The following is a 20,856-nucleotide window of genomic DNA, read 5'->3' on the forward strand; positions in this document are numbered from 1 at the left end:
CCAGTCTTCTCCCCCGTGGGGATGCCTAAGAACTGTACCCATGGGTCCCAGCATGGTGAAAGGAATGAGACAGATGTGTCTTTACAAACAGACCATGTGAATCTGCATGTAGATAGGGCTAGGAACTTACAGGTAGGGAAGCAACACAATAAGAAGAAAATATAGAAGAAAATATTAGTTCTAGAAAATGCTACTAGTCAACACAGACTGTTGCTCAGCTGAGGCCATGTTAAATTCTTGAACCTAGAAAAAAAGAGCCTTAATAGATTTATGAATAGTTTCTTTTTCTTTCTTTATATAACAAAAGAGGAGTGCATATTAAACAGGGGTGTAGAGTAGGTGTTTTGGGAAGTCTGTACCTTCCAAGTACCTCAGCCAGTGAGGAAGAGGGTGGTGATGTTAGGAACTTGGGATAAAAGGGGGGCTGTGTCCCCCAGTAATTTTAGAGACTCCATGGGAAATGGCCCACAGCATCTCCCTTTCTTCCAATAAAGTTACAGGACTCCTCTGTCTCCTTTTTGGACATAAACCTCTGGCATCTTGGATTAATTTTCCTAACAATGGGGTGACAGTAGGTGTGTGGGAAATGAGCCATTCCTTGGTTACCCAGGCCTCTGCTTCGGTCTGTGAGTCCTGTACATGGGGATATTTCTGGAGGATAGCTCTTTTTGTTGTCTCCGAGGTGCCTAGTAGGCTCCACGTACATGATCGCTCGTAGCCAGTTGCCCAATACGACGTCCAGGCAGCTTTTAAAAACCATTAAAGATGGAGACCCCACCACCACTTATTTGGGCAAGCTGGTAAGCGCTCGGTCCCCCTAGCAGTGTTTCCTGATGTTGAGAGGGAGCCTCTCCTGTTTCAGTCTGTGCCATGGCCTAGTGGCCGCGGCGGTGCTGGGGCACAGCTCGGACGCCACGATCCCAGACTCTCGCCCCCCCAGCTGCCGCGCGTTGCTGTCGCTTTAAGGGCCGCCGGGCCGTCCCGTGGTGCACCGCGGCGGGCGCGCGGAGGGGAGCGTGGCCGGCGTCCGTCCGCTCGCTCGGTGCCGCCGCTCGCTCCGCAGGTGGCGGCGGGGGCCATGCGGCGCTAAGGGACCGCGACCCCAGCGCCGACCCGCTCGCCCACCGACCCGGCCCTCGCCGCCGGCTCCCGGGACCGCTCTCCGGCTGTTCCCGCCGCTCCCGCCGCCGCCATGTCGGCGGGCTTCTCCTTCGGCGCGAGCACCCTGGGCTCCACGGCGGCCGCCGGGGCGGGAGGAGGAGGAGCGGTCGGGGGTTTTTCCTTCGGAACCGCCACGCCGAGGTAACGAGGGGCACCCACTCCTCTGGGTTCGGCCATGCCGGCAGCCCCCCGCGGCCTGAGTCTGCCGCGCGGGCCCGGGCCCAGCCTGAACCGGGGGCCCGTGGTGCGGAGGGCCGGGGCGGCCCGGGAGTGTACGAGCGAGCGAGTCACTGCCCCGGGCTCGGGTCCCAGCGCTTCCGTGCTCCCGAAGGGGCCCGGGGCTCTGGCAGTCCCGGCCGCAGGGCCCTTCATGCGCGGGCGGAGCGGCTGCACCGTGTCTGCCCCGGCCTCCCTTGCCTTGTCTTCTTCCCGGCCTTTAGCAGAGATGTAGGAAGCGATCTGTTCAGCAACTAATAATTAAGGGAGTTACTCTTCTTACGGTGCTTCGGTTTGGCTTTGGATGCCTCCCTCTACGGTTCACCCTGCCGCTCTGAGCGCAGGATGTGACTCAGATGTATCCCGGTTTCTCTCGAAAGTCAGCCCGCGTTTGTGTCCGCGACGTGGAGCGCGTCGATGCCAGAGCCCACGTGCTCAGTGTCCAAAAGTGATGTTCTGTATGTTTTAGAAGTTAGGTTCGATCTAGCCCTTTCTATACACCCTTTGGTGTATAGTATCTTGGAGTAAAAAGAGAACTTTGTGCATGTGGTATGCAGCAGGCTTTGTACTCCAAAGCATTATGGTTTAGATTTCTCAGAATAACAGGGAAGTCTTTCTTGTTGGTGGTTTGGTTTTTTTTTTTTTCCTTTTTTTCTGTTTCTTTGCACACAACTGGACTAGCAGAACCTGTTTCTTCTGACGGGCTTGCTGTTGTACCTCTGTTGAAGATCGAGGCTGTTGTGTGACTTTGTGTCAGAAACTTTTCAAAACGTGATCAGGATCGATCACTGTAGTGTAAGCTAAATGGACAGGGGCAGTTACTCAAGGGCACCTTGTATAAGGTGGTGATACTTTCGAAAATGCATCTTAGAAATGTCAGGAAATAGCGTTGTGAGATGGAGAGAACAGAACATCTGGGTCTGAAGGACATCCATTTAGTTCTTGGCTTAAATGACAGTATTGCCTCTTTGGGAGCCCCTAGGAGAGGGGATAAGATTTCTGAGTTCCTTGTAATAATGTACATGTTGTGGTTGTAACAGATTGATGGCTTGCTTTTGTTATTTCTGCTTGGGGGTTTTGAGGGTTTTTTTTGTGGTAGTGAGGTTTTTTGGAGGAGGGGTTGGTCTTCTGGGATTTTTTTTGTTTGTTTGCTTGGGGTTTTTTTCCTTCTACAGTAAAGCTTATGTAGACTTGATAAAGAGTTTTTGCATTTTTGCTTAATGCCTTCTGAATGTAGGTTTCCTCTAATTCAAATGAGCAAGTTAAAATAATATTTGTTAATTCAAAACCGTTCTTCTAAATGTACTGAAATAAGGGAAACTATTTTGTCTTGTTGATCTGCACTTTTTAAAACAGCCTATTGAACTTAAATATTTTTGTTTGGTGGCGTTTTTTTGTGTTCTATCTGGCTTTTTTTATCTCTTAAAGTTTAATAGATGCTAAGTAATAGCAGTATGGTGCTCTGTATTTTTATTATTTTTTTTATTTTTACAAGCAGGGCCAGTCTTCAGTGCTGTTGGTCAAGGAATAGCATACTTACTTACTGCTTCTTGAGCATCTTACTGCTTCTTGAGCATCCCTGTGAGATAATTTGCTTGAGAACAGGTGTAAAACTGTAAGAAGAAGCTGTTCTTCTTATCTGGGTCTAAGATGATATTGCCAGATGTTGGGAGAAAAAGAATTTGATTGTCTGATCCAAGCATAAATGTTAGGTGACCAAAGGTTATGTTCGGGTGGCTGAAAGCCTCTGTGACATACCAATGTATCTAATTCCTGCTTTGCACCAGTAGCCTTTCAGGTACTTGCACTCTGTTTTAGTTGATGTTCTCTTATCGTATGCTTTAGCCAGGTGCAGTGCTTCATTCTAGTTCTAGAACTAGAGTTCTGACCTGACTTCAGTGACCTGAGCTCCTCTTCCTTCCATCTTTGTCCTTCTGGCCCATGCTTTCTCCTGCTGGTGAGAATGCTGCCATTACTTTGTTCCTACAGTTTGGATTCCTTCTACCTTGAAAAAGATACCACTTCATTTTATTTGTGTTGGTTTGGGTTTTCTTTTTTGTCCTCCTGTAGTGCTGAGTAAAATAGTTTGTACCTTAGCTTTCTTCTACAGGAATGCCGTAACACAAAAAAGTTTCACAGAAGAATCATGGAAAAAAGATAAGAACATAAGCTCCTGACTATTGAGAGAAGCACCATGTTGTATGTTTAAGTTTATGGGTAGTTAGGTCATGGTGCTGCAGTTTGGTATGTGGAAATATTGGGACTAAAGACAGCTGAAAGGCTCTGGATCCTGTGGGACAGTTAGTGAATTTTTGTCCTTCTAAACTTCTTGGTCGCTCTGCTTCCCAAATTACTGCCTAAAAATTAACTCCCACCTGGTTCTAAACTTGCAACCAACTGGGCTTGCCATGATCAGTTTTATTGATAGTTTGGTAAGTTCTAATTCAAGAGCTAATTGTACCTTTTTTGTAAGAATTTACTTTTGTGTTTGACTCGTTATTTTAGGAGGTGCTCTCATACCAAAAGAGAGTGGAGATAAGAGAAGAGTGAGAAAATACTGAATATCTGAAAGATAAAACTCCATGGTGAAGTCTAAATTGCATTTTGTTTCAGCATTGCTGTTGTACTTAAGGAAAACGTGCTTGTGAAAACTGAACCTTGTTTCTAAAAAGGCTCGCAAATGGAACCAGGAAATTACTACAAATTATTCATTTGATAAATTATTCATCTGATCTTTCATAAGTTGAGAACAAAATTTTTAAAACGATAGGCTTGTCTAGATGCTAGTACCTGTAATTTCATTGGCAGGAGATAGCCATGATTATTGTATTCTCCTGTGTCCTGCTGGTTGTAAAAGCTTGTTCTCTATTTGGCATGAAATCTCTAAAATGTGTAGTTACCCAAAAGAAATATTAAAACCTTAATTTTCCTAGTGATGACTAATCTGATTCTCTCTGTTCTTTCTCTTTCCCTTTGTCTGTAAAAGTAGATCTGGAAGCTGTTTTTCTTTAACTTTCTGACAGGTAGACAGTCCAAAAAAATACAGTAGGCATGTGGTTGGAACCTGTGCAAAAGCATTTTGGTTAGAAAATTAATTCATGCTTCAATGTGTTTTGATAGTAAGATAGGGTGAAGCTGTGCTGTTGATGTGAATGGTTCTGTGTCTCTGTTTATCACTTAAGAGTGAAAGAAAGCATCACTGGTTCAAGTTTGGTCAGAGATAACTAACTGGGCTTGTAACCTGCTTTGAAAAGATCGTCATAAAGATTTGCTATCATCTTTGTGCTTCCTCTAGCATTTGTTCTCTCATTTCAGTAGCATGGGGAGAACAATTAGGCAGAACTAAAGAGATGATCTAACAGAGAAAAGTTTAAATTTCCAAGTGGTCTAGTAAGATCTACCAGCTCAGCAGCAGCTGAACAAATGCTGGAGTTGGTGTCAGGGAAGCAGTGGGATTTACAGAGCTGTGGAAAGAGAGTGGGAAATGGGCTCCCTCTTTCTGTTCAGTGGCAGTGAGCTTGGACTCTGTCTTGCCCATCTGGGTTGTGTGTGATGAATGTTTGTGGGAAAGTGAATGACGGCATGAGCAAGAAATTGAAGTAATGGGGTGGGGGGGGTGTTTTCATTTTGAAATAGTTACTGCTAACAGTCATATTTTGTAATAGCTCAACAGGAGGACTTAATTTTGGAACTCTGGGCTCTTCCACTGCTACAGCAACTACATCGGCTCCTTCATTGGGCTTTGGGAGTGGACTTTTTGGATCAAAATCAACCACTGGCTTTACACTAGGAAGCACCAGTACAGGTAGAAAAGAATAATTCTACTGCAGATTTTGGATTCAGCAGTGAAGATATAAATTATACGTACTCAAAAAACTGGGTCATATTAAAATGTTTACTCTTTTACAGTCATTCTGTAGCTCAGAGTATTACTTACACAGTTTTATCAAAATGCTTTGTTGAGTAGTTTGAAAGATCATTCATTGAGAATTAAGTGGTACCGGTGTAGCAGAAACACAACTGCAATTACTGGAAAACTTCCTGGGCTATGTGTAAGTTATTCTGTAGTTTGAGTCCTGGTGTGTTTTAGAAATCTTAATTCCTCATCCAGGATGCTCAAAATTGACTTAAGATTGGGGTATATTTAGACTTTAAAAGTATTTTAAAACTTTGAGATAGTTCGCATTTCTAATGCAATACTTGTAATTCTACAGTACTGGACATTTCTGAGTTGGTTGTTTGGGGATATTTAATGCAATATGCCTGAAGGAATTGAATATTTTCTTTGGTCTCTAATTGAGCCTGTGAACACACATAGAAGTAATGGAATACAAAATAATAAAACTTTTCTGACAGGGTGGGGTTTTTTCAGCCATCAAGCAGACATAAAAATAATTTTTACTTTGCTGCAATATTGCTAGATAAAATGGTCTTTTTCTTCCTGTATGCTTATATGAGTAGGTGGGGGAAGTTCCAAGGACCAATCTGCTAAAAATAAAATCAGCAGTAGACTGAAAGCTTGCATTGTTGTGATTTGCTACGTTGGGGTAATTTTATTTCAGTGATTCTTTTGATAATCTAATCAGATGTTTTTTAAAATATGAAATGACCTAACACTGTATCCAGAATAGTCTCTTCAAATTACCAGTGGGGCAGAAACCCTAAACCAAGACACAGGATTTTACAAGGACTTTGAACTCTATAATCCTCTTCATTGTACTGTAAATTTGCTGGTTTGCATGCTGATGCTAAGTACTACCATGTGGCTGAAAAAAATACATGATAGAATTACTAGTTTCCATATTTTTACCTTACTTTATTTGAAATTTCAGATAATATGCTGCTGTGTTAACATCAGCTTCACTGTTAGCAGCTTCTTAGAGAGACAAGTTATGTTTTTTGAAGTAATTTGTGCTTTAATTTCTGTTGCTGGTGTTCACCAATACTGTCTTCTGTGTTAATATTTCATTTTTCATTACACTACAGGAAAAAAAAAACAAACAAACCTTGTATAATAGTTGTCTCATAATGTTGCATTATTTCAGGATTTTGTTTCATGTTTTTTACTGTCACAGTTTCTCTATGGCCTTCTGTTACTGTTCTCATTTATTTGTTCTCATTCTTAAAGCAGGAACAGCAACAACTATTGCTACAGGACTGACGTTAGGTAAGGACCTAATTTGGATTTTAATGTTACAGATGGAAAACCCCAAGAGACAGATCTTTCTTGTACTGTATAGATCTAGTGATCATATGTGAGCTTTTTCTCCATTACTAATTGCTGTTTGCTTTGCAGCCCAAATGCTAAGGCTGTAAATCACAACAGATCCCTGAAGTTCTGGACGCTATTAACTTGTTAAAGGATTATTCAATTCTCGTACAACAGTGACAGTCGGAAGTTGGACTTTGTATTTATGTTCCCCTAATGAGTTTCATCCTTCAGCAGAGGGAAGGGAGATGTGTTGTCAAAGAATTATTCATACAGAATTTCTTGGTCTAGAGAACCCTGTGTGAACATGTCTGTTTGGCAATTATCTCTCAGAGAAAAATAAAGAGGGTTGAACTGGGAACAGCCTTTGAGAATATTTTTTGTTTCTCTGATCCATCTGTGGTGACTATTTTGCAGTTGTCATTAGAAATATGGGAGTATGTGGGTTGTTTTTGGTTGGCTTGGTTTTGATTTTTTTATTTCTTTTTAAACAGCAGCTGAGGTCTGAGGAGTAACTGAGTTTGAGTATCACAAATAATGTTAGGAGTTGACAAGACACACTGCAGTTAAAGAACTTAGGAAGCCATACTATGAATAATAGGAAATATATGAAATATAGGAAAAAAAATAGTGTTGAACAAAGAGGCAAATCAAAGGGGCAGAAGGGAGGAGCAGCAGCTAACCCCGAAGAGACTGTGTGATACATAATAACACATGGAAGACATTACTATGCAGATGAGCATTAATTCTTTTCACTAGCTGAGTGAAATGATGTCATCCAAAACAGCAGCTACTGAGAATATGAAGTACGTGTTTGCTGTTGTGGTTTGTGTACATATGTGCACTCTCCTTTACTTTGGAATAGGTATTCTAGAATGTGTGTTCTTACCATGAAAACAGCAAGAAATAGAAATTATTTGCTTTACTTCAAAAATGTTTAAAAGCAGACTTTGAGGGAGTGACATCCCAGCTTATTTTTCTTGTTTAAAAGTTCAGATGATATGTGGACTAATTTTGGTGTGCACATCTAATTGAGAGTTTATAGTCTGTATTTTGAGCAGTATTGTTCATAGCTCCATTTATGAATGTTTGTGTCATCTACTAGATGCTTTTGGTGGAAGTTGGGTTTTTTTTAAATACCGTTTTAAGATTGCTAGTAGATATAATTGCCAGTCCAGAATTAACGCCCACTGCATCCCTAGGAATTCTGGAGGAAAAACACCTGTGCAAATGGTGTAAACCACTGAAATTTATTTGAAAGTTCTGTGGGAGTATTTTACTTGATGCAAGTGATCTTTTGTGCTGTGCCACTCATGATGGTTAAATGGGATGCAGAATAGGTGGTGAATTTAGCTTTCATTGTCAAACAGAATGTTCCAAGAGTGATAACTGGTTTTGGATTTCTTCTAGGCACACCTGCCACCACATCAGCAGCTACCACAGGCTTCAGTTTAGGTTTTAACAAACCTGCAGGTTCAGCCACACCATTTGCTTTACCTGTTACTTCTACCTCAGCGGGTGGCCTGTCATTATCATCTGCTCTTACATCAACTCCTGCAGCAGGTAGGAAAATTTTTAGGGGTTTGGGGCTATTTTTTGTTTGCTTGTTAACTTTAAAAAAGTTGTAAAACTTCATCGTATAACAGTTCTACATCTGTTTTTCTATTATTTACATAATCCTGTGGTACATGAATAATGGAGTTCATTGGACTTTTCAGGTTCTGAATTTGGGTATCCTAATACAGATAGAATTATGGTCAGAGAACCTAGTGATATGGATAGCAAACAATCCAAGTCATTAGAAGTGTAGCAAGAGCTAATTCATCATGTAAAATTATTTTTCTTATTGTTAAACCTCACTGAAAATTGAAAGCTTGTGCAGCTGCAAAGTTTGGAAAATGTCTGTCTATTGCAGATGGCCTGAAATGGTTAACAAGCAGTGGAAATAATGTTTTAAACGTTAATGTCTTTAAACATTTTAAATGACTTCTCATACTGTCATATACCTGCCATCATATTTAACTCAGCTGAACTGCACCGTACATGATGGTAGTTGAGACTTACTGTTCTTAACTTTTGAAGTCTGCATTTGAGCTCAGCTCTCTGTGCCCTCTGTTCACTGTCTCTTTATGCCTGTGGTCTTTCTCCACTCAATTCTTCCCTTGTTGAGATGCTTAATTCCAGAAGGCAGCTCAAACCACCATGGAAATGTTATTGTGTTATGTGTCTTGTGTAAATATTTTCATGTTAAACATAAAACATTGAAATTTCAGCTTTTTAATAGAAAAATAAGTATCACTTACTAGTTAAATTATGCTGTAAAATAAATTCTGTGCTGGGTTCTAGAATCTGTAGTGTTCTGTGGGACTGCCAGAATTCTAGTATAGTTGCAGGTTAATATGGACTAATTAGGGTTATGAGGTTGTAAAGGAAAATAACATGTAATTCAAAAGGCTATGGCTGTGTGTGAAAACTGCAGGAAATAAAAACCATTATTATCCAATTAGGATAAAGATACTGTTCAGACCTTTCAGTTATTTCAGATTGTCTATGTGGATGTATTTGAAGGCGGGGTCTGCATGAAGCTGTTTTCCGTTCTCTCCAGGAACTACTGGCTTTACATTAAATTTGGGTGGCACAACTGCTCCGACTACAACTGCTTCCACAGGCCTTTCCATAGGTGGAGCCTTAGCAGGATTAGGAGGTTCCCTCTTCCAGAATACAAGCACAGCAGCAACAGGTGAAAGTTATGTTTGGTTTTTCCGCCTGTGTCAAAACAATGACATTTAATGTGTGATTGTAAAATGTAAGATTCAGTATGTACAAAGTGTTAACACTGTAAAGTATAGTTTTGAACAGTGTTACAGTTAAGAACATGGACAATAAAAATGAAACTGAAATAATCGGCTCCCTTCTTATTCCTAAATTCATTTTTACTTAACACTTTTTAAAAAATGAAAATAATTAAATCTTCGTCATTCCCATAATTGGCTTAAAGAAGTTAATCGTATATGGGGAGAGGCAGAGATGCATGACTATCTCTGGAGAAATGGAAAGCTCCTTATTTTTGGTGAGTTTTGGTGTGAAAACATATTTCTCTGTCAGTGTTGTTATTTCACAGCTTCCTTTTCAGCTCTAGAGGAAGAATTTTTGCTGTCTTTTTGCTGGAGTCTTGATAACACTGCAAAATGCAAAAATGCTGTTTGGATTTCTTGTAGGACTTGGGCAGAATGCTTTGGGTTTGTCTCTGGGGACAACTGCAGCTCCTTCAACTACTTCCAGTGAAGGTCTTGGTGGCATTGATTTTAGTAGTTCTTCAGACAAAAAGAGTAAGTTTGTTTTAAAACTTTTTTTTAAATTGAGAGTATTACCAGAACACTGCAGCAAAGACTGTTTATTGGATTAGGAGTGTGGAATTGAAGTTGACAACTTTAACTTTTTCCCTCTTTCTAAGCATTTCAGTTGATTTCATTCTTAGATATTGTGCTTGTACAGAAGAACAGGTTTGTGTTTGCAAATGCAATGTAATACTAATAAATTAACTTAAAAAATATGTACAAGCTTGAGAACTGGGATCTAAGTCCCTGGGTTTTTTGGGAATGTAGACTCAGGGCTGCTTGCAGAGATGCCATTGCGGGTTTCTGCTCTATGTCAGGTTGTCACTAGAGGGGGGAGCAGAGCTACGTTTAAGTAGTGTGTTGCAAGTATGAAGAGCACTGGTTTGAAACTACTGTTGTCCAGCTGTAACAGATCTTAAACTTGTTGGTTTTTTTTCTTTTAAAAGCCTGCATAACTAAAGTGTTGTATTTTTAGATGCTACTCTTCAAAACTGTTTCTGGTGGTGTGTAGTTCTATATGATATGTTCTGTCAGGTTGTTAAAACAAGTTATAAAAACTTCTGTGGTAGCTTTAAAGTACTTGAGTACAGGAATATTGAGCATTGACATATGGACGCTTGTTAATTTGCCTTGCTTTTCATGGGGAATCTGTTAATTTAATCTCTTGATTTCATTCAGGACTGAAATTCTGAATTAGGTATGCCAATAGCTAAAAGAGTGAAACCAGCTTTAGAGGGTAGCATAATTCGTGGAGAGAGCGCTCTTACTTGTAAAAGAGAGGACATATTGACTGTCAAAACTGGAGTGCTGAGCATGATGTTGATTGTTTTTGGAATCTATTACTGAAACTTGGGGTAATGAAAAGACTCTGACACTTAGGGGATTTCCATTACTATAATATTAGGATAGCACAACACTTCCATAACATACGAGTATCCTAAAATAAGGACCAGAGAACCACAGAGTCAAAATCAACTTTGGTAGTAGTGTTGTTTTGTTCACCTCTTAGGGTGGAAACTTAAACAAGTAACCTAAATTCCCCTGTATGTTGTATAGTGGAACTGGGTGAGTTGTTCTGTTGCTGTCAGGATGAGCAGAGATCCCTCAGATAAGCAGTGGGAAATGTCAAAGGAGACTGTTTCTTGAGATTTTAATTCAGAAGTGTTTCCCATAATGGCTAATGCTGGCTTAAGCAGCCCTGATAAATATCCCAATATTCAGTGGTTAGTACTACTGCATGAGGAACTGCATTAAGGTTTGAGAGTGGTGGCTTCATGGTTTTGAGGGTTTTATTTCCCTTTTCCTCATGAAGAAAAGTGCCCTAGGAATCCCAGGACAGATAGGGACTAGCCTTTGTTCTCTCTTCTGGAACTGGTTATAAAAGTTTTTGCTTCTGACCATCTAGAATGTCTTTAAAATATGGCTGCAGGGAATAAAAACCTGTTCTGATACATATTTTCTTCTTGTATTGCTAAGAGGATGTTAAAAAAAATGTAAAATCTGAAGCACTCACTTGCCTAGAAAGTAGCAAAATCTGATGTGAAATTTGTGTCTTGTAAGTATTGTTATGATGTACAGCAACAACTTTAACAAAAAAAAAAGTCTGGAGTGCAAAAGCAAAGTGTGTGTAGCTTTCTGCCTATTTTTTAGATTATCAGCAGACAAAGAAGTCCTAAATTCTGGTGTTTGTCCCTCATGATTTTTTTCCTACTATTTTTTTTTCCCCTTTAGCAGAAGGCATAGGGGAATGGTTGTGAGTTCAGTCTGCCTGAAGTACTTGGTGACAGAGTCTGCCAAGTTTAAATAGATGTGGCTTCTAAAAGTAGCTTCTGCTGGCAGGAGCACTGATTTGTACAGCTTCAAATGTCTGTGGTGCTAACATTAGCTGTGTAGCTGCTTTTCTGCCTTTGTGGTGCTGACAGGATGTGTATTGGATTCAGCTGAAGAGGATGAAGCCTTTTTCTTGGGCTGAGCGCTCTTCCTAGCTGACTGCTGTGGGATGGAATGCAATTACTGCCACAGCCATAACTAGAAATAGTTGTGCCCTGTGTTATGCATGATGGTGTTTTCTGCTCTGTTCTATCACTCAGAGGCATTTGGCATCTTGATCCACTGAGGTGTAGTTTAGAGTGTGTAGGTTGCAGGTAAGCAGTAACATTTTCAGTTCTGTAAAATCTCACTCATTTCTGGACCTAATGCACTTTGAGGAAGCTCAGTGGGCAAATGTTCTCGTTGCTTTTGTATCTGAGAGGAGACTGCCATTGCTGAATTTAAACTCTTACATGTTTTGTGGGTGCTGGTTGAAGTGAGTTGACGTTGCACAAGCAGAAACAGATTTCTTAAGCAACTGCAGTTGTTCACACATTTGTAGTGACTTGTATAGTGACACAAGAGGTTGTTAATCAGAATGCCAAGAAGTTAGCACCTCAACTGTTGAACCATTGTTTCTGAAAAGATAATTATCTCTGAAGGGGTTGTAAGTTAAAACCCACTTTCTGTTATGGCTAGCCTAGTCTGTTCCACTTATGAGAAATCAAGCAATTGTAGTCATTAGTTCTTCCTTAAAATCTCATTAAGATTGTTTTGTTTGTTCTTCAAAGCTTTATTTATGACCTACAGTTTTTATTTTCTAGGTGACAAAACAGGAACAAGACCAGAGTAAGTGTCAGATTTTCTTTGCATTCTGTGTTTTAATAGAAAACCGATAAACAAATATTTTAGCTTTCCTGCTGATTTGATATTGAATGAAGATCTGCGTAACCAGCCTTTGCAATATAGGTAATTTAGTAATGTTTGGTCATGATTTTGAGCACTGAATTCTTCCTTCAAATGCAATACCTATGGCTTATCTGGCATCTGCTATGGACTGATCGTCTGGTCTGAAAAGTAGTTTCTGCAAACTTGTACAGTGCTTACACCACAGGCTTGAACCCTGGCATAAGATCTGTGTGCATTAATCCAAATCACTGCTGGTTGCGACATTCATGCAATGGGTGCAAAACTGTAATCACTCACCTGAATGTTTTAGGGATATTTACTAGTCATGCAAAAATGTTTGGCATTATTGAAGGATCACCTAAACATTCATTGTCTCTTGTAGAGATAGCAAAGCACTGAAGGATGAAAATCTACCTCCAGTAATATGTCAAGATGTAGAAAATCTACAGTGAGTAGTGGTTTTTATTTACGATGGTTGTTTAGCTAAAGCATTGTACAATGTTGATGCTCTGTGACAAGAACATGTTCCTGCAAGCCGCACTAAAGGTAAGTTATTAACACAAGGCCTCTCAGCAGGTCAGCTTTGGGAGCAGAATGGATGGATAGTTCTGGTAGCTGAAGTCTTAGTATGGTTTTTTTTCAGTCTCACTTTTTCGTGCATTTATGCAAGTGAGTCTTCCCAACAGTATGATCTTACCCATCTCTCTCTTGGAGTATTAAGCCTGTTGCACATGCATACTGAATATTGAACCTTATATCTCTATTTCATGTACATCATGGATCTTTTATGGAATAGAGAATTATAGAAGTCTTCCCTTGGACAGGGAAGAAATGGTTTGTAGACTGGGCTGCATGCATTTTATTTGTGAGTTCAAAGTGGTAATTGCTTTTACATAGGTGCTTGTACATTACTGTATGTGTAAAATGTTCTATATATCTTAGTTTGTTAGGGGTTGGCATGATTGTTAAACACTTGCTATTTAAAGTTGAGGAGTTTGGGGGAGGGGGATTGGTTTTTGTTTTGGTTTGGTTGTTTACACTATTAGCATGCTAGGAGTTAAGATAGTACTATGCCATACAGTAATTTTTCTGTTCAGGAGTTGATTTTGGAAAAATAAATTTAATAGCTATTTAAATAATGTGACCAAGAGGTAAACACTTGGGTACTTCAGGTTTATGATATTATGTTTCTTTCCTCCCCACCCCTATTTTTTTACCTTCGCCAGGAAATTTGTGAAAGAACAAAAACAAGTTCAGGAAGAAATTAGTAGAATGTCCTCTAAAGCAATGCTTAAAGTACAAGAAGACACTAAAGCTTTGAAACAGCTTCTCTCTGTAGTTGCCAGTGGATTACAGAGAAACATTCTTAATATTGACAAGCTGAAAGTTGAAACTGCACAGGTAAAATTGAACATAACCTTTGTTACATAGAGTTTGTATGCTGATTATTCCATACAGGATAGCTAGCCTTCTTTATCAGTCAAGTTAACACATGTCCCAACTGAACAGTTGTAAACAGAATGAAAAATTGAATCTCTTTAATCTCTTTGAAGTTACTGGGAGAAACTGAAATCTCTGATTCAGTATTTTCAGGTAAGTACAACAGCTATAAAATTACTTCTGTTCAGGAAAGCTCTCCTGTGTAGCAGAGGCAATAGAAGGGAATGTGTGTCCACTTTAATTCAGTTTCAGTAATATATTCAGTTGCTCATGGAGACATATTTGTAACAACATGATGGACTCTGGAGCAGCAGGAAGAGAAACATGTTTTTCTGATGGCTTTGGAGTAAAAAAGTACCACATTACCCCATAATGTTTCAAGGACCAAAATTTCTTGATTAGCACTAGTATTCATTTAGGGAACTTGAGTCACATCTCTGTCCACCAGTCTGGGTCTGAACAGTGCAGGCAGTTTGAGCTCGTTTTGATGCAGATGGTTTTCAAGGTCTGTACCCTCTTTTATTTCATCTAGCATGTCAAGAGTGCTTGCTATATAAATGATAATTTATTCTCAAATCAAAAATCTGATGTTTTTCTGTATTTTATTCTATAGTTGCACTTTGTCAACATTCTTCTATGAAAACAAAAGCTTGTTAATGATATTTTCATGTTTCTGTACATGAAGCAGTTGAGTATAGTCACAGAACCAGGCACTGAGAAATTCTTAATGGTAAAGTTATTGGGAAGTAATAAGCAAAAGAGTATGCTGTAATTATCATATATAACATGATGATTTCCATACAGAGGCATTTTTTTAAGTAGTTTATATTTTTTAAAAAAAGTAAAAATAATCTTTTTTCCTTATTTTTTCTCTTCTAGGTGCTTTTCTTCTTTGTACTTGACTGTTGCTTTTTTCCCTCTCTACCCCTCAGTAATTATAATATTTATGAAGTACAATAGAAAAATTGTCTCTGACAGTTTAGTGCGGTGTTTTTTCAACTTCTGAGCACTTAATGTGCTTTCAGTATGTGCTATCTTTTGTTCCGTCCCCAAATTTCTGTTGGTATTTACAGTTCTCCAACTATCTGATAGTCAGTTCTTTGGAGAAATTCTGATCAAATTCTATCACAGTGTTAAATACATGAAGAAAATATTGTATGCGAGTGAATAGTAAAGTCCTAGTATTTTTATTTTTGAACACTTAGTGCAGAATCTTATATTTTATTAATTTTTCTGTTTGTTTAGGAGCTGAAGAATGCAGAAATAGCACTGCGAACACAGAAGACTCCTCCTGGTCTTCAGCACGAAAATACAGCCCCAGCAGAGTAAGTTACTGTTACTCATAAAAAGTAGTCAATAATACAACTTGGAGAAGAGGAGAATTGAGGAGACCTTATTGCAGCCTTTCAGTACTTAACAGGGGCTTGTACAAAAGGCAGGGACAGAGTTTTTAGTAGGGCCTATTATGACATGGATGATGATTTTTAAACTGAAGAGGGCAGATTCAAACTAGATACAAGGCAGGGGATTTGGAAGGGACCTTTCAAGGTCATCTAGTCCAACCCAACTGTTTAAAGATTCTCTGAACTTCACAATACAATTTTTCCCCTACTACTTGTAACATATGGAGTAGTTCGTAGAATCGGTGTTTTATTTCTTCACTTAAATTATCTTTGTCTTTGACATGAAAAACAGTCTTCAGTTCCAGTTGTAGAGTGATGTCAAGAATGTCATACAACCTAACTGTGCAATTAATTGAATAAAAATTGGCAGCTAATAGTGATCAGGTAAAAAAATTCAGGCAAATTAGTAAAGTTTAATCATACAATTTCATTGTATTACTCATCTAGCTACTTCAGAATCTTGGTCGAACAGTTTGAAGTACAGCTGCAGCAGTACAGGCAACAAATTGAAGAACTGGAAAATCATCTTGCTACTCAAGCAAATAATTCACACATAACTCCCCAAGGTAAATGTTTCCGTTCTAATCTTTTGTACATGAAGAATTTAAGAAGCTTTTAACAAAAACTTAGTAATTAATCTTTCTTCTCTTTTGTTACTGTTGGGTTTTTCTCATTTAATGTACTGAACAAATTAGTGTTCAGATGAGTTCTGTAGTTGTTCAGTGTAAAGAATTAGAATTAAAAGTTCTTTCATAAGGGCTCTTGAGCTATGTAACATGGATCCATTTCCTGAGTTGTGATTTTTAAGCCTGGTTTGCTTTTACATCTGCATCTCCCTCCCTTTGTCTTCTAGCTGATGTCTGGCACCTTCTGTCTTGCACTGGGCCTTCTGGAGAGACAAATATGGGTGCCTGCTCTGTCAGCACCAGATCTAAATGAGAACTTCTCCTTAGTTTGGAGCCTGTTTGTATTGCCTTCAGCTCTGACCAGCTGAGAGAGTTTTGTCTAGTTTGCTGCCACATCATTCAATTTTGAGAAAATCTCTCTGGTCAAAGAATGCTCACCTCTGAGCAGTAGTCACCTGGTTGATTACCATTCCAGCAGTCATAGGCAGTTTTATCTTTTAGGCCATTTTAGGTACAGGTCCAGTAAGAAGCCATGATTTCAAGTGCCTGTCTTTCTGTGCGAAATGATACTTGAACATCTTGCCATCAAAGGATGGTGCACAGACTTATGCACCTTGTATGTCAAAAATCAAGAGGAGTGTCTAGACCTAGGTTCCTTAAAGATCTGCTGAATCTTGAGGGTTCTCTGTCTTTGTATGACCTTCTTGTCTGTCAAGAATATAAGAAGGATGCCTTCATAGATTTTCTTAAGGTTTTTAGCAGTTTCTGCTGTGATTGAAAGGTTCCTTGTTTGTGTACGCAAGGTTCAATCTGTTGTGCCAGTATGAGTGTATTGTCGGCAATATCTGGTGATCTAGTCAACACTCTATCCCATTTGTAGCCTTTACCATACAGAAAAAACTTCCTTTGCCATGCAGGTTTCCATGACTGAATGTCCTGAAAATTTTGAAATATCTAGTAGTCAATATCAATGGATTGCCTCCAGACTAATTGGAAACTTGGGACCAGTCTTCCTAGTTGTTACTGCTTCCACATCCCTGTGGGCTGGCATGACATTGATTCTGCAGCTTTTCTGTTTTTCAGGGGAGAAATTCCCCTATGGAGAGGCAAACATTTTTGTTTCGAGAATCATTGCTACACCTGTGCATCTTCAAGAACTTGATAGCTACTATATGAATTTCAGTGTGTATATATATATTTGCATTCAGGCTATGTGCATCATTCAGAGGAAATACTGAAGCTGATCTTTTCACAGTGAAAGAACCACTTCAGCACTTTTCTGTCCTTCACTTCTGTACACTGTTTCAGTGCTTCTATGAAAACAGCATTTTTTTGTGGGCAGGTGCCTCATTCTGCCAACACCTTTGAGGTTTTCCTTTTGATACGAAGGTTTTGCCTTAGTGTTGGATCAGTGCCCTGAAAATACTTTTCTATCTGTGTGGGAAATAGGATGTCCTAAATATAAGGCAAGCAGCTCCCTGTTGTGTTTCTCTGATTATGATATGCTTGTAGGTGATGCCAGATTAAGAGATCCTGTGATGCTTATTAATTATGTCTTTAAAATGTAGATAAAGCTTCCATTCTACTGCTATCTCCAACAAAATCAACTGAACATTTAACTATGTTTTAATTGAGTAAAAGTGAAAAATACATACAAATGCAAGCAAATCTGATTCAACTATACCTAGGTAAAAGCCAGTGAGGTAAAAAATGTTCTTATATAGTTAGGTAAAATTAGTTTAAATATTACTTTTTGACTTTGCTAAATAATAGAACCATAGGAAACTCTTTACCATATATATAAAAATAAATCTGAGAAAGCAGTGCCTTTCAAAATAAAGTTTGAAGCCCTGTCAAAAAGTAGTCCTTGTATTATTTTTGGCACCCAGTTGCTGGGTCAAATCCTGTATTTCATGCAATTGTTTTTGTTTTTATGCTGGATGGGTGAGCTTCTTACTTTGGTATAAACACTAAATCTTTTCTTCCAATGATGAGGTTGTTACTTACCAGTATTTTATATGCATCTTACAGATCTGTCTATGGCTATGCAGAAAATCTATCAAACATTTGTAGCTTTAGCTGCACAACTTCAGTCAATACATGAAAATGTAAAGGTATGTTTTGATATGTTCCTGTGTATATCCTGTATGACTGTAAAGAATCATCTTCAGGGGGTTTTTTTGGTGTTTTTTTTTTTTTTCGTTCTGTTAAATTGACTGCTTTTAAAATTTTTCAAACTGTCCTGGAGAAGTGTTTGGATTAAAAAAGTTGCTCTTGTTCAACTGAAGTTGCATTTGAAGTATTTACTAATAGGGATGAGAGCAACTGACCATGATCACTTGAGTTACAAAATGTTTTTCATCTAACTCCTTTCCTTATAATTGTTGATCAGTTATTAAAATATCTGTTTTCAAGCTCATGCTTGTATATTTTGACTTTTGCCCAATATGCTCTTGATATCAAGCAAAGATGATCTATATCTGCTTTTGCTCAAATAGGTAACAGGAGAAAAAAAAGTGAGTTTCCATGTGTAAGATGAGAGTGCTGGTTAAAGTTGTGTTCTGTTAGTTTATTGTTTTCAAATGTGGCTTTCGTGGTAAGTAGTATTGTAGAAGGAAAAAGAAAAGACTACGTATCAAAGCTCCTAATTAGGCCTGTTGTTTCCATAACGGACTGTGGATCATTCCATTTCCGTTTTCCTATTTACACTTCTGGATATGGTGGCAAAATGTCACTGTCCTCCAGTCCATGATTTTTCTTGAAAACATCAGAATCCTTCTTGGCTACAAAAAACCAAACCAAAACAAACCAAATTGAAAAAGAGCGCAAGTGTTTGAAACTGTTTCTGCTAAGTGACTTCCTTAATGGAAATAGCTCTGTTTAAATCTTTTGCTGGTTTCCTTCTCTGCTTCTTCTGCGCAGCATTACTAGTTCTCTAAACATCTGAAAGTTTTTACTTTTTCTGAATACAGTTCAGGAATACTGAGGATCTTTTATTCTTTTATGATCTTGATTCCTTGCATTGCATTGCTTCTGTCAGCATGGATAATCACTGGTTTACAAATACCTGCCATCAGATATTTGTGCTGCTCTTAGTTAATTCAAATTTGCTGCCAGGTAGAGAATGTATCAGCTCCTCCATATTTTCAGCAAAATTACCCAAAAGGCCTCGTGGCTTCTGAGATCTCAGTGTAGCCTGAATTTGTGCAGTGGTCTTTGTGATGGTACATTTCTGTTGTTCTTAAATATGAACAGCTGGATTAGTGTGCAGGTATAAGCCATAGCATCTTCACTACCTTGTAAGCGTGACTGAATAGGAAAGACTTTTCTTCAGTTTTAGAGTATGATTTCTGTTGCCCAAAATTAAGGGGGTGGTTTGAGGATTTTTCTTCTCAGAAATTTTTTCGAGATTTAATCTACTGGGTGCATATGGATTTTGATATTTTGGAAGGCATTTTATAAATAAAGCTTCAAAAAACAGAAAGATGAGTGTACTGCTCAAGTGAATCTGTCATTATAACCATCTGTTTCAGTTTATCAGCTACAAGATGCTAGAAGAGGAAAGCAGTTTTGAGACTGGTCTCTGCCTAATCTGATGGCTGTGATGTGGTTTGTGGAAGGCAGAACTGTGATCACAGTTCATTTCTTTGCCTGATAAAAAGTAGAAGCGTGCTTGGGCACAATTCGTCTAGGTAACGTTATTAAATAATTCAGCATAGCATAGCCTTAAGAACTGCTTTATGTTTTCTAATGGCTTTTGTCAACTCTTACGGCAGCCAGTATGGCATTGTATTAAATCCTATTGAATTCTACAGTGTCTTCTCTCCAAAGACAGCACTCCTGATGTGATAGTGAGGGCATTTTTTGTGTGGTTCCTGCTGTTGCTGGTATATCTGGTATTACAGCTGTTCAAATCCTGGGCCAGAATTTTTGTACTGCAAACTCCTCTTTGAAGAAACAAGCCTATGCTTAGCCAGGAACACAGGACCATAGTATGCCTTCCATAAATTGGAAACTGTTGTCCTTTAATAAATCTATTTCATTTAGAGATTTTCTGTTATAAGATAGAAATAATTATCAGTTATCTAGTTAAAGTTTGTTTTTTGTTTTTTTTTTTGTTATGCAAGATATCCATAGTTTCCTCATCATAGAATCCCTCATCCAGAAATTGCTCATGATGAACAAGCCAAGATGGGCTATTGCCACAGAAGGTGGTGAAGTTTTGAGGGGGAAAAGGGCCAGAGGCAAGGGAAGGTGTGGCATCATGACTACAGATTTGGCTTACTTGTTGCCCCAAGGCAGAATGATCTGTTGCATTTGGACTGTGTTACATTGCTAATGAAATGCATCAGAAACAAGAGTGAATTCTAAAATTTTGGTAGCTTCTTTGGCTTTGTGGTAAGAAGAAATGCAAGAGTGAAAGGAAGGAAAGAAAAACAGGAGAAGGTGATAGGGGAACAAAAGCAGACTCCATGGAGAAAAGGTGGCACTGAAGAAAAGTGCTACTTTATAAGCTAGTAATATGGCTTTATTTTTCCTCTTGGAATCAGCTAAGTATAGTGATACAAATTGAATTGTGGTGCTTTGCTCCAACATTGAAAGACTTCGGCTGACATACTGAATGGTACCAGTTAGTGCTCAACAGCTTTGCAGAATGATCTGGCTGTAGCTGTTGCAAACCAGTTCTTTCTATCTCATGGCCCGACAAGGTTTCTTTTAGGTTTTTGGAGGGAGCTTCTCATTTG

At 38.9% G+C, this 20,856-nt stretch overlaps 1 protein-coding gene across 3 annotated transcripts in view; it reads left to right on the forward strand.

Annotated features, from left to right (window-relative positions):
* Nucleotides 1-1,168: 1,168 nt before the first annotated feature.
* The window catches only part of NUP58 (nucleoporin 58), a 35,938-nt gene continuing 16,250 nt past the window's right edge, over nt 1,169-20,856 (forward strand). For 2 of the 3 annotated variants that reach the window (XM_040055014.1, XM_040055016.2), the window contains exons 1-12: nt 1,169-1,302; nt 5,043-5,182; nt 6,506-6,544; nt 7,997-8,149; nt 9,192-9,326; nt 9,805-9,915; nt 12,558-12,582; nt 13,025-13,090; nt 13,869-14,043; nt 15,328-15,407; nt 15,933-16,051; nt 18,143-18,225. In XM_040055014.1, coding sequence (XP_039910948.1) covers nt 1,193-1,302; nt 5,043-5,182; nt 6,506-6,544; nt 7,997-8,149; nt 9,192-9,326; nt 9,805-9,915; nt 12,558-12,582; nt 13,025-13,090; nt 13,869-14,043; nt 15,328-15,407; nt 15,933-16,051; nt 18,143-18,225 — 1,236 coding nt within the window. In that variant the 5' untranslated portion in view covers nt 1,169-1,192. The remainder of the gene's footprint in view (nt 1,303-5,042; nt 5,183-6,505; nt 6,545-7,996; nt 8,150-9,191; nt 9,327-9,804; nt 9,916-12,557; nt 12,583-13,024; nt 13,091-13,868; nt 14,044-15,327; nt 15,408-15,932; nt 16,052-18,142; nt 18,226-20,856) is intronic. The other variant, XM_040055015.1, reaches the window with a different exon arrangement.

This window comes from Hirundo rustica, chromosome 2, assembly GCF_015227805.2.
Source record: "Hirundo rustica isolate bHirRus1 chromosome 2, bHirRus1.pri.v3, whole genome shotgun sequence".
In the NCBI taxonomy this organism is placed as follows: Eukaryota; Metazoa; Chordata; class Aves; order Passeriformes; family Hirundinidae; genus Hirundo; species Hirundo rustica.